Here is a 12,151-nt window from a genome sequence, read left to right as displayed (position 1 = left end):
TTTTGAGACAAGAGTCTTGCTCTGTTGCCCAGGCTAGAGTGCAGTGGTGTGATCTCAGCTCATCACAACCTCCACCTGCTGGGTTCAAGTGATTCACCTGCCTCAGCCTCCTGAGTAGCTGGGATTACAGGTGCCCACCACCATGCTGGGCTAATTTTTGTATTTTTAGTAGAGATGGGGTTTCACCATCTTGGCTAGGCTAGTCTCAAACTCCTGACCTCGTGATCCACCTGCCTCGGACTCCCAAAGTGCTGGGATTACAGGCGTACGCCACCGCGCCTGGCCTTAGATCTACATCTTATACCAAACACTGTAATAAGGTCCAAATAGATCCAAGAAATAAGCAATTACAAACCTAAAAACAGCAGAATAATATACTTCGCCCACTTTTAAAGGAGAAAATAATTTCTGGCCAAAAAACTTAAGAATATCATCAGAGATAATGTAGTTGAGTCTAAAAATGTAAACATTAGTGAATAAGTTTTGCACCACAAAATGTAATGAAACGAATAATGAGCAAGAGAATGGGGAAAGATACAAAGTACAGTAAATAAAAGCATGTGTCCAAACCATACAAAAACAGATGAATCACAAGATGTCAACATTCAACTTCAACTAAGACTTTTTTTAAAGACCATTTGGTTTCCAATGAGAGAAAATATTAAAATCAAACCATTACATCCTCACGACTTCCTTCAATAAGCATATTAAGACAATCTCAAGGCACAGGTATATGCCTCATAAACCAGCAAAAACTATTAAAATTGCACGGCGTGAAACTGCAGAAAAAACCTGTAGATCCTCTTCTACAATATAAATTGGTTCAGTCTTCCTAGAGAGCAAAAAAACAGTGACACTTTGACAGAGTACCTCCCCTTCATGTACAGGCCCAAAAGAAGAAGGAAAAAAAAAAAACCTAATTTGTACCAAAATATTCACATATGCACGATCTATAATAAAATAATGTAGCAACAGCCCCAAACAGAGAAGTTAAGAAATTGTGGCATATAAGCACAAGAAAATACTGCAACATTATTTAAAAAGACACTTTTATGAATTGTGTGAAATGTGTGTAGAAAATGTTTATAGAAGGCCGGGTGTGGTGGCTCACACCTGTAATCCCAGCACTCTGGGAGGCTGAGGCGGGTGGATCACGAGGTCAGGAGTTCGAGACCAGCCTGCCAACATGATGAAACCCCATCTCTACTAAAAATACAAAAAATTAGCTGGGTGTGGTGGCAGGGGCCTGTAATTCAAGCTACTCGAGAGGCTGAGACAGGAGAAGAGCTTGAACCTGGGAGGCAGAGGTTGCAGTGAGCTGAGATCACACCACTGCACTCCAGCCTGGTGACAGAGCAAGACTCCGTCTCCAAAAAAGAAGTGTATATAATATGCATAGATATGTATGTAGAAAAAACCAATGAAAAAAGAACAGATGCTGATGACCTGAGGGGAAAGGCCAGGGGTAGGGAAGTCTGCACATTACAAAGGCCTGAAATAAACTGGAATGTGATCAACGGCTTTATATTTATTGCTTGACTTTCAGGCCTCTCACCATGAAACCTCCCACAGTTGGTGCTTCTCCAACTGTTCTCTCAATGGATGAGGCTGTTTTTGTTTTTTGTTTCGTGTTGTTTCCATTTGTTAAGGAAAGATACACGGGCCCACTGCACATGACTAGTTCAAAGCTCCGGCCAGATAGGGACTTACTCACACACCTTAAGTTCCAAAAACCCAACAGGTCTATGTCCTAGGCAAACAGACATACTGCTCACGCACTCCCAGCACTTTGGGAGGCCAAGGCGGGCAGATCACCTGAGGTCAGGAGTTCAAGACCAGCCTGGGCAACATAGTGAAACCCCATCTCTACTAAACATACAAAAATTAGCTGGGCATGGTGGCTGGCACCTAATATCCCAGCTACTTGGGAGGCTGAGACAGGAAAATTGCTTGAACCCGGGAGGTGGAGGTTGCAACGAGCTGAGATTGTGCCACTGCACTCCAGCCTGGGCAACAAGAGTAAAACTCTGTCTCAAAAAAAAAGGAAAAAGCACTACTGTCCGTGTTGCAAGTCAGCCAACACACCTGAGGCAGCACGTGCCTAGGGCTCGGTGAACTCTGCCCATGTCTAGGAGTGTCGCACCTGCCAGGAAAGCATCACCTAAAAGGCCTTCGGGACAGAGGTCAGGCCTGCAGCCTCCACAGCAGCCCACACTGATGCCCCTCACGTGCGCTTCCCCGACCCCACACTCTGCCAGTCCCCACCCAGAAACGATTCCCACAGCTCCCTGCTCAGCCCCCGTTCTGACGGTCCTTGACCCTAAATCTGCTTTTATTTTACACTCAGTGTCATGCCACCGAAATCCATGGCTGTGAGAAACCCGAGCATCCTACAGTTTGGCACCAGTACCTTTAGAAGCTGAAATACACATATGCTCCTCAAAGGCAGAAGAATTGTATCATTTATCACCGAATACCAAAAACCGTACCTGGTCCAGGGCAGAATCAAACGAACCTCTGTGGGATGAATGAGAGCTTCCACTTCACCATTTGTTATTTGGTCTCTCTCTCAAACTGTTCCTCAGTGACCTTCCGATCTGACTTTAAAATGGTTCATAGTAGTGGTTCCACTTAAAGTCTCTGGCATGACAAAGCAGTGGGAATTCTCAAAATAAAACTCATGGCCACACATAGAAAAACAGCCTGAGGCACCAGCAGAAATACTAGCTTTTCAGGTTTGTCTGGCTGAAGTCCCTCTTAGCACCTTGGGCACTTGAACCCCAAGGCCCAGCTTTCCCACCTGCTATAACCAAGCCGGTCTCACCTGGTTCTTCAGCAAAGAGGCTGCCTTCTCTGCACCCCCATCCCGCCTGGATCCTACCTGCCCCCCATGCTCAGAGGGCACCCAGCCCAGAACAACCAGTGTGCAGTTCCGTGCACAATCTTAAGCTAACTAGGATTCTGATAATCATTTTCATGATGCACTAACCAGAAACTTGACCAAGATGCAAGACTTTGACATCCAAAATCACAAGAACGCCAAGAAATTCTGCACAGGGTTCTATAATGACTTCCCTTGACTTCTTCCAACGCACAGACAAACTGCAAGAAAGGGGCAGCAGTAAAACCCCATGTATTGCTAAAATCCTATCTTCACAGCATTCCAAAATGCATATAGTATAAACCTAGCCGTTCACCCACTGCTTTGCAGTGTATCACCCTAGGGACCATTCAAAAGCAACGGCAAGGACAAAGCCACTTCTTTTAAATTGCTTGCCATTTCAAAGAACGTTAAAACTGTGGCAAATAGAAAGGTCAAGGTTGCAACGTGTTTCAGAGTAGCAAGTGAACAGTCATTTTAAATAAAAATACACTACACTGTCAATCAGTCGGTGTTCAGAGAACTCTGTTTACGAAGATGTTTTCTTGACGACCAGCCCACTGGAAGACAGGAAGGGAGCGTGAGCTTACGTGAACCACGTGCTCCGGAAAGAGTTGCTGCAAAACACCTGTTCTCATAACCACACAGCACCGTCTCTGTGGAAAACAAGCGGTCACTGCTGCAAAGAGAAACATGATGTGGGTAGGCGGAATCACAGCAAACCCACACCAGGACGAATCACACACGAACACCACGGGAAGACTGACTCACACGCCCTTGCAAAAGGAAGGTCAAGAACACCAGAACGTGGTATTTTCTAGAACATCGACTGAAAAAAGAGGAGACAGGAAAACAATTTAACCAGATGAGCTGCTTATCATTGTAACAAGAATTAACCCAAATAAATGCCCAAGAACAGATCTGCTGGATAATTCACGGTACCTCCATGAAATGTAACACGCTTTAGCCACTTAAAACTGACTTGTGGATGAGTATTTACTGATAGGAAAACACGTACATGGGGTATGATGTTATAACATACGTGGCATGCATACCCTCCCGGTGCAGGATGTGATCTCAGCATGGGGAGACAATGTGGGAACATCTTTCTTCCCGTTGTCTTCTGGCATTTTTTAATTTCTCTTCAGGAACATCGATTCATTTTTTAATTAAAAAATAAATAAAAGTTTGTTAACTGAATGTATTTAGATGTGTTCCCTTTTCTCAAACCTGGCTTTTCTTAGGCTTTAGCCTCCCAAGCACATGGCTTTATGGAGGCTGTATATTCCCCTACCCAAAGTAAAGCGTGGTGGCAATCACTTGAGATTTTTATTTTTTATTTTTGAAAGAGTCTCACTGTGTCACCCAGGCTGGAATGCAGTGGAGCGAGCTCAGCTCACTTCAATGTCTGCCTCCAGGGCTCAAGGGAATCTCCTGCCTCAGCCTCCCAAGTAGCTGAGATTACTGGTGCCCACCACCACGCTTGAACCTCCGGGTCCAAGCAATTCTCCTGTCTCAGCCTCCCGAGTAGCTGGGACTACAGGCACGCACCACCACACCTGGCTAATTTTTTTGTATTTTTAGTAGAGACAGGGTTTCACCATGTTGTCCAGGCTGGTCTTGAACTCCTGATCTCAAGTGATCCACCTACCTTGGCCTCCAAAAGTGCTGGGATTGGCTGGGCACAGTGCCTGACACCTGTAATCCCAGCACTTTGTGAGGCCGAGAAGGGCAGATCATCTGAGGTCAGGAGTTCAAGACCAGCCTGGCCAACATGGTGAAACCCCGTCTCTACTAAAAATACAAAACTTAGCTGGGCATGGTGGCGCATACCTGAGGCAGGAGAATCGCTAGAACCCAGGAGACAGAGGTTACACTGAGCTGAGGTCACGCCACTGCACTCCAGCCTGGGTGACTCGGTCTCAAAAAAACAGTGCTGGATTACAGGCATGAGCCACTGCACCCGGTCAATAACTTGAGATTAAAAAGACATTAACTTGAGATTTGTAGCTGAGGAAATTTGGAAACAAGTAAAATAGAGGTGATAAGGAGTGTAGGCCGGGCACAGTGGCTCACATTTGTAATCCCAGCACTTTGGGAGGCCGAGGCGGGCGGATCACAAGGTCAGAAGATCAAGACCATCCTGACTAACATGGTGAAATCGTCTCTACTAAAAATACAAAAAAATTAGCTGGGCATGGCGGCGTGCGTCTGTAGTCCCAGCTACTTAGGAGGTTGAGGCAGGAGAACAGCTTGAACCTGGGAGGCAGAGGTTGCAGTGAGCCGAGATCACACCACTGCACTCCAGCCTGGGCGACAGAGCGAGACTCCATCTTAAAAAAAAAGGAGGGGGAATGTAACCTCAGGGAGGCACATGAGGCTGTGACTGCATCTGGGAAAAATGAAACTAATCAGGAACACTCTGCTCCAGTGGCTGCCACTCAGTGATGTTTGCAGAAGGGGTCACTGTGGAGAACGGAAAAGAAGCCATGAGAGTCAGGCCTTGGTGCTTCTCTAGAGGCTGAGGAAGGTCCCAGGGCTGCAGGCAGGAGTGTGTTCAGTCCCTCAAGGCAAGACATCAGGACCCCGCGAGGGTGGCGCCCCAGTGACATTCACATCCTCATAAAGAGGGCTACATGGAAGATCATTTCCAGCAGTGTTAAAGGGAGCCTGAGGATTGGAGTCTTTATGCAGATGGGGGGCAGGGCTGTCTCCAGAAGGCTGAGACCTCAAAGATGACGAGCAGTCAGGCAAGCAAAGCAGGGAGGGAAGGGCATGTGCAAAGGTCCCAACTCCAGAAAGAGCGTGGCTACTGCTCTGAGGAACAGAAAGCCCGCCGGGTGCTGGAGAGCACAAGGTGGCAATCATGCAGGAGAGGGCGGCAAAGGTCAGCTCAAGGAAGCCTCGCACGCCGGGGAGAACGGGGCGCACCCTGGGCAGAGGCAAAGCCACCGGAGGCTTCTAAAGTGAGCAGTGCTACAGGCTCAGCTACATCTTTCAAAGGTCACTCTGGCTACGGGGGAAGAATTATGGGGGGGTCAGGAAATACACAGCTGAGAGGCTACTGCACAGTCCAGACCCACACTGTCTAACAGGAGGGCCACACGTGAGTATGAAATTTAGATCACGTTACACTAAAAATTCAGGTCCCCTGTGCACTGGCCATATTTCAAGTGTTCCACACCCAAACGTGGCTAGTGGCCACCCTCCTGGACAGCTCAGACTCAGAACAATTCCATCATCGAACGAGGTTCTTCCAGGTAGGCTTTGTCTAAACAAGGCCTGGGGAAGGTGGCAGGGGGAATCTATATTTTTCCCCTTCAAAAATGAATGTAAAGTATATTTTACTTTATAATATGAGATAAATATAAAACAGTAAAAGTTTTATATTGCATTGCATGTTATTAGTATCTCGTTTTATCCTGTGAGGTTATGATGTTCATTTTAAACATGAGAAAAGATGATCAGAGGAGTTGCCTGCAATCTCGCACTTTGGGAGGCCCAGGCAGGAGAACTGCCTGAGCCCAGGAGGTCAAGGCTGCAGTGAGCCCAGATCACACCACTGCACTCCAGCCAGGTCCAGAGTGAGACCTTGTCTCAGAAAACAAATAAACAGAGAAAGAAAGAAAACAGGCTGGATAGCAGGTCACCAATAAAACAGAATTACCAAAACACGATAGTTGCAAAATCCAAAATCCTGGTTTCAACAGCAGATCCAGTGAAGTAAACGTGTCCACGTAAACTAGGTAGGAAAGAACAAATGCGTATACTCCCAAGAGAGTACAGGCCTTGCTGCTAACACTGATAAACCATGTGTGTGGCCATGAAATGCTCAGAAAAAAACAAATATTTGTGCAGCAGCAGGCGTGGTGGTGTGCACCTGCAGTCCTAGCTACTCAGAGGCTGAGGTGGGAGGGCCACTCGAGCCCAGGAGGTCAATGCCAGCCTGGGCAGCACAGTGAGACCCCACCTCTAAAAACATATAAACACCTGTAGTAAACAAATGTCGAAGTGGGAACACAGTGATGTTTCCGCAGCCTGCGCTGGCTTCGAATGTCTTCCTTTCTGCAGAGGACTCCTGGGCATTACAGCTGTACAGCCTGGTCCTGCGGCTGCAGGCAGTCTCAACAACTAGGTTTTGACTCCACTACAAATGTACTGTTCTATTGACGCACCATTTGTTAACTGTTTTGGAAAGTATACAACCGAATCATTCCTCTGGGTGTTTTGAGCAATGAGGACACTGTCCCTTACCGCAGCTGGGGAAGGGCAAGGGGCAGAGCATGAGATTCAGCTACTGCAGCACTCTCAGGACAGATGGGTGACGTGGAAACCTCGGCGTCTGCGCACGGTGAACGGAGCCCCTGCAGCGGTTCCCATGTACAAAAAGAACATGTGAAACTACCTTGCCAACAGCACACCTTTTATAGTCCATGCTTATTTTTATTTTTAAAAGGTGATGGTTTTCTTCAGGATAAAATCCCCGAGAAACACGAAGATTGAATTTCCAGGCTAACCCATAGCCCATCCCTCTGAGCTGAATTTGAGTATGAATAATGGTCCGGAACAGAGTTCCCATCAAAGAGGCCAGCAAGATTGGGCGCGGTGGCTCACGCCTGTAATCCTAGCACTTGGGGGGGCTGAGACAGGTGGATCACGCGCTTAGGAGCTTGAGACCAGCCCGACCAACGTGGTGAAACGTGTCTCTAGTAAAAATACAAAAATTAGCTGGGCGTGGTGGCACATGCCTGTAGTCCCAGCTACTTGGGAGGCTGAGGCAAGAGAATCGCTTGAACCAGGGAGGCGGAGGTTGCGGTGAGCTGAGATCACACCATGGCACTCCAGCCTGGCGACAGAGCGAGACTTCGCCTCAAAAAAAAAAAAAAAAAAAAAAAAAAAAAAAAAAAAAAGAGGCCAGCAAAAGAGCTCACTATTGGGTAGAGCCTTATGCAGAATTACCAAGTAAAAGATGTCTCTTTGGCAACGCCAAGACTCCATAAATGCCATTTCATCTTCTGCTCGGAGGGAACCTTACTTCAGCAGTGAGACAGGTTTAACTTAACAGCTGTGATTACAACCACCCGGCAAGGTAAGGCGCCACAGGGGGGAAACCAAGGCTCACAGGAATTCAGGGACGTGAAAGCTGGGGTCACATGGCCACGAAGTAGTCAGTGGGGTGGATTTGAACCCCGGCCAGTCCAGCCCCCTGCAGGCTGCCTGGCGCTGCTGGGAAGCAGATGTCGTTTTGGTGGCAGGAGCCAGGTGGGCGGCTGTCGGCAAGCACACGCTGTCTGTCGTGGGGGCTTGGGGAAAAGAGCAGTTTCTCTTTCTTTCGAGGCTGTTGCATTCAAGGAAAGCAGGAGGGACAGGCACAGGACAGCAGCCCCAGTCAGGTAAGCGGCCGGCACAGGCCCTGCCAGGCTTCCCGGCAGCCTTGCCAGCTCCACCCCCGACACGCAGGACAGCTGGAGTCCCTGGAAGCGGCTGCTCCAGACTGACAGCTCCCTGACAAAAACAGTGGCAAGACCCCACGTGCTGGGCTCCGAGACACTGGTGAAGAGGCTGCGAGTCGCAGCGCCCTCACCGCCCGCTCCCTGATCAGCCGCGTCCAGTCATGAACCAGGGGACCTAGAGCGAGAGCCCAGCCACTGAGCCTTCCTCCGAAGAACAGGCTGGACCCTCCGCGGCAGAACCTGCCCCCAATGGCACCTCCGAAGGAGCAGGTCAGCGGCTTTCCGAAAAGGACACAATATGTGAATTACTTTCTCTTTTTTTTTTGAGACGAAGTTTTTCTCTTGTCGCCCAGGCTGGAGTGCAGTGGCTCGATCTCGGCTCAATACAACCTCCGCCTCCCAGTTCAAGCGATTCTCCTGCCTCAGCCTCCTGAGTAGCTGGGCTTGCAGGAATGCGCCACCATGCCAGCTAATTTGTTTTGTATTTTTAGTAGAGACAGGGTTTCTCCATGTCGGCCAGGCTGGTCCCAAACTCCCGACCTCAGGTGATCCGCCCGCCTCAGCCTCCCCAAGCGCTGGGGTTACAGGTGTGAGCCACCGCGCCCAGCCAGGAATTACTTTCAACCCTGCTTCCTGTAGCCACCCCACCTACTCCTCACTCCACTTCCAGAACAGCAGCACCAGAGGACCCCCGTCTTCACGCTGTTCCCTTGCTCATGACCGGCTGGTCCCTCAGGTCCAACTCTATCGAGACCAACCTCTTTTACATCCCACAGAGGATTCAACCTTGCTTTCCTGTCTCCCCGGGAATCTTCTCTTCCATAAGACAATTTACTGTCGCACACACATGCGCAGTGGGTCCCCCTCCACACCCTTGTCCGCCCCCACGCTCCAGATTCCAGTTGTCCAGGCCAGTAACGCTTCTAGGTTTTGTCGCTTATTCCCAGACCTAAAATCCCCACTCACAAATTTTGATCACCACACTGTTTAACACTTAAATGTCCGGCCAGGTGCAGTGGCTCATGCCTGTAATCCCAGCACTTTGAGAGGCCAAAGCAGGCAGATCACTTAAGGTCAGGAGTTCAAGACTGCCCTGGCCAACAATGGAGAAACCCTGTCTCTACTAAAAATACAAAAATTAACTGGGTGTGGTGGTGCATGCCTGTGGTCCCAGCTACTCAAGAGGCTGAGGCAGGAGAATCACTCAAACCCGGAAGGAGGAGTTTGCAGTGAGCCAAGATCACACCACGGCACTCCAGCCTAGATGACACAGTAGGGTTCTGTCTCAAAAAAAAAAGAAAGAAAAAGAAAAATCTTAAATATCCTCTAAGTGCTACAGGGTCTAACTTCATGACTCATCAGGGTTTAAAGACCCACCTCTGTCATGAAGCTGTCTTTGAACAAATTACCTAGCCTCTCTGACTCTCCACTGCCTCATCTGTAAAGCAGGCAAAAATAGCACCTACAGCATGTAAGCCAGTTACTATCATAATTAAATGAGATGACGTGCCTGGTATAGTGTGTGATTCATAAGCAGCACCTGACGACCACGGTCAGCTCAGGCGGTCATGAAATCATGCTGGACCTTCCATAACAGACACTTGAAATCAGCACACGCAGTCCACGAGTCTCCACGGTCCTCTGTTCCCTCCTACTCACATCCCCTCCACCCCGAAGTACCTGCCGCAGTGCAGGCTGCACGGTAAGCCGCAAATCAGTATTAACACTTGTTATTACTGCCAAGCAGAATGTTTCCTTTTAAATCTTTTTTTTTTTTTTTTGAGACGGGGTCTCACTCTGTTGCCCAGGCTGGAGTGCAGTGGCGTGATCTCAGCTCACTGCAGCCTCCACCTCCTGAGTTCAAGTGATTGGCCCCAGCCTCCCGAGTAGCTGGGATGACAGGTGCCCACCACCACACCCAGCTAAGTTTTGTATTTTCAGTAGAGATGGGGTTTTGCCATCTTGGCCAGGCTGGTCTCAAACTTTTTACCTCAGGTGATCTGCCCGCCTCAGCCTCCCAAAGTGCTGGGATTACAGGCATGAGCCACCGTGCCCAGCCTTTCCTTTGCAATCTTATCACATGAAGCATGCACAAACCTACACCTCAAGCACCATCTCCATCCAGAGGCACGTTCAGATTCATTACATTCTTGTCACTGTTGCGCTGCCCCCATGTTCTAGCCCTAAAAATAGGTGCCCCATTCACATCTTCCCTGTGCACGGGAACAAGGGGAGTCTTAACTGTTACCACAATACCGAGCAGACCAGACAGAGGCCTGATCTGCAACCACAGAGCCCAGCCCTCCTGTCATCTCCCTGAGGGCCGCATGTGGGACCTTTCACCCAGTGCCCTGGAATCACAACACAAGAAACACTATTCAAGTACCCAAGACTCTTTTCCCTGGCTTTCCAAGAGTCAAACCTATGATGTTTCAGATAATAAGATAACATTAAAATACCAAATTGGCTACTTTTAATAACATTTTTTGTTCTAAAATATATGCCCATGATCTTTAAACACACACGCACACACACACACACACACAGAGAGAGAGAGAGAGAGAGAGAGAGAGAGAGAGAGAGAAAATCAGGCTGGGAACAGTGGCTCATGCCTGTAAACCCAGCACTTTGGAAGCCTTAGGTGGGTGGATCATTTGAGGTCAGGAGTTCGAGACCAGCCTGACCAACATGGCGAAACCCCACCTCTACTAAGAACACACACACAAAAAAAAAATGGCATGGTGGCGCACGCCTGTAATCCCAGCTACTTGGGAGGCTGACGTAAGAGAATCACTTTAACTCAGGAGGTGGAGGTTGCAGCAAGCCAAGATCATGTCACTGCACTCCAGCCTGGGCAATACAGCAAGACTCTGTTTCAAAAAAAAAAAAAAGAAAAAAGAAAATCAGAGAAGATGCAGGCTTAATGGCACAGGTTCACAAATGATGTAGTTTTCAGTTCTCTACTCTTTTCCTTTTAATTCTCCAAGACCTCAGCTATTCCACATCTTCCACCATCTGTATTCCACCCATGACAGAGGTGTACAAAGGGAAAGCAAAGGAAAACAGATATCCAACTCAGCTTCTGGGGTGGGACAAGTCCTCACAGAGAACACCTGAGCTGGCAAAGGACCAACAGGGCTCTTCTAGGGGGCTGAGGGCTGAGAGAACGTGTTCCTGTGAATGCAGGAGCATGAGTGAGTGCATGGAGGGCAAAGGCAGGGAGCACCTGGAGAATGGAAAACCCACTGGGACAGAGAATGCAGACGGCAGGAAAGTTGCATCAACAAGGTGAACGGAGGTGAGATCCTATGTCAGAAGAGTCTGAATGGCGCCACTGAGGATTTCAAGCTGGGAAAATTACATGATCAGACCCCTATTTTAAAAGCTATCTGAGGTCGGGTGCTGTGGCTCATGCCTGTAATCCCAGCACTTTGGGATTACTCTGTAATCTATGAGGTGGACGGATCACGAGGTCAGGAGTTCGAGACCATCCTGGCCAATATGGTGAAACCTTGTCTTTACTAAAAGTACAAAAATTAGCCGGGTGTGGTGGCCATTCGTGTCTCAACCTGGGGCACTAAAAGGGAGGGCGGCGCCTCTAACCGAGCCCCAGACCGTAGGAAGAGGAATGGGGGCGCTCCTGTAACCGAGCCCCGGACCGTAGGAAGAGGAATGGGGGGCCGCTCCTGTAACCGAGCCCCGGACCGTAGGAAGAGGAATGGGGGGGCTCCTCTAACCGAGCCCCGGACCGTAGGAAGAGGAATGGGGCCGCTCCTCTAACCGAGCCCCGGACCGTAGGAAGAGGAATGGGGGGCCG

At 48.9% G+C, this 12,151-nt stretch overlaps 1 protein-coding gene across 2 annotated transcripts in view; it reads right to left on the bottom strand.

Annotated features, from left to right (window-relative positions):
* The window catches only part of USP13 (ubiquitin specific peptidase 13), a 128,096-nt gene that overhangs the window by 105,630 nt on the left and 10,315 nt on the right, over positions 1 to 12,151 (bottom strand). Inside the window, exon 1 of one of the 2 annotated variants that reach the window (XM_037730566.1) lies at positions 2,990 to 3,037. The exons of the other annotated variant lie outside the window; for it this stretch is intronic. Coding sequence (XP_037586494.1) covers positions 2,990 to 3,022 — 33 coding nt within the window. The 5' untranslated portion in view covers positions 3,023 to 3,037. Of the gene's footprint in view, positions 1 to 2,989; positions 3,038 to 12,151 lie in introns of those variants that run through there. 2 annotated transcript variants of the gene reach the window in all.

The sequence above is a fragment of the Cebus imitator genome, unplaced genomic scaffold, assembly GCF_001604975.1.
Source record: "Cebus imitator isolate Cc_AM_T3 unplaced genomic scaffold, Cebus_imitator-1.0 Scaffold353, whole genome shotgun sequence".
NCBI lineage: Eukaryota > Metazoa > Chordata > Mammalia > Primates > Cebidae > Cebus > Cebus imitator.
Note: the sequence above shows the minus strand (reverse complement) of the source record. Positions and strands in the feature narration are given on the sequence as shown.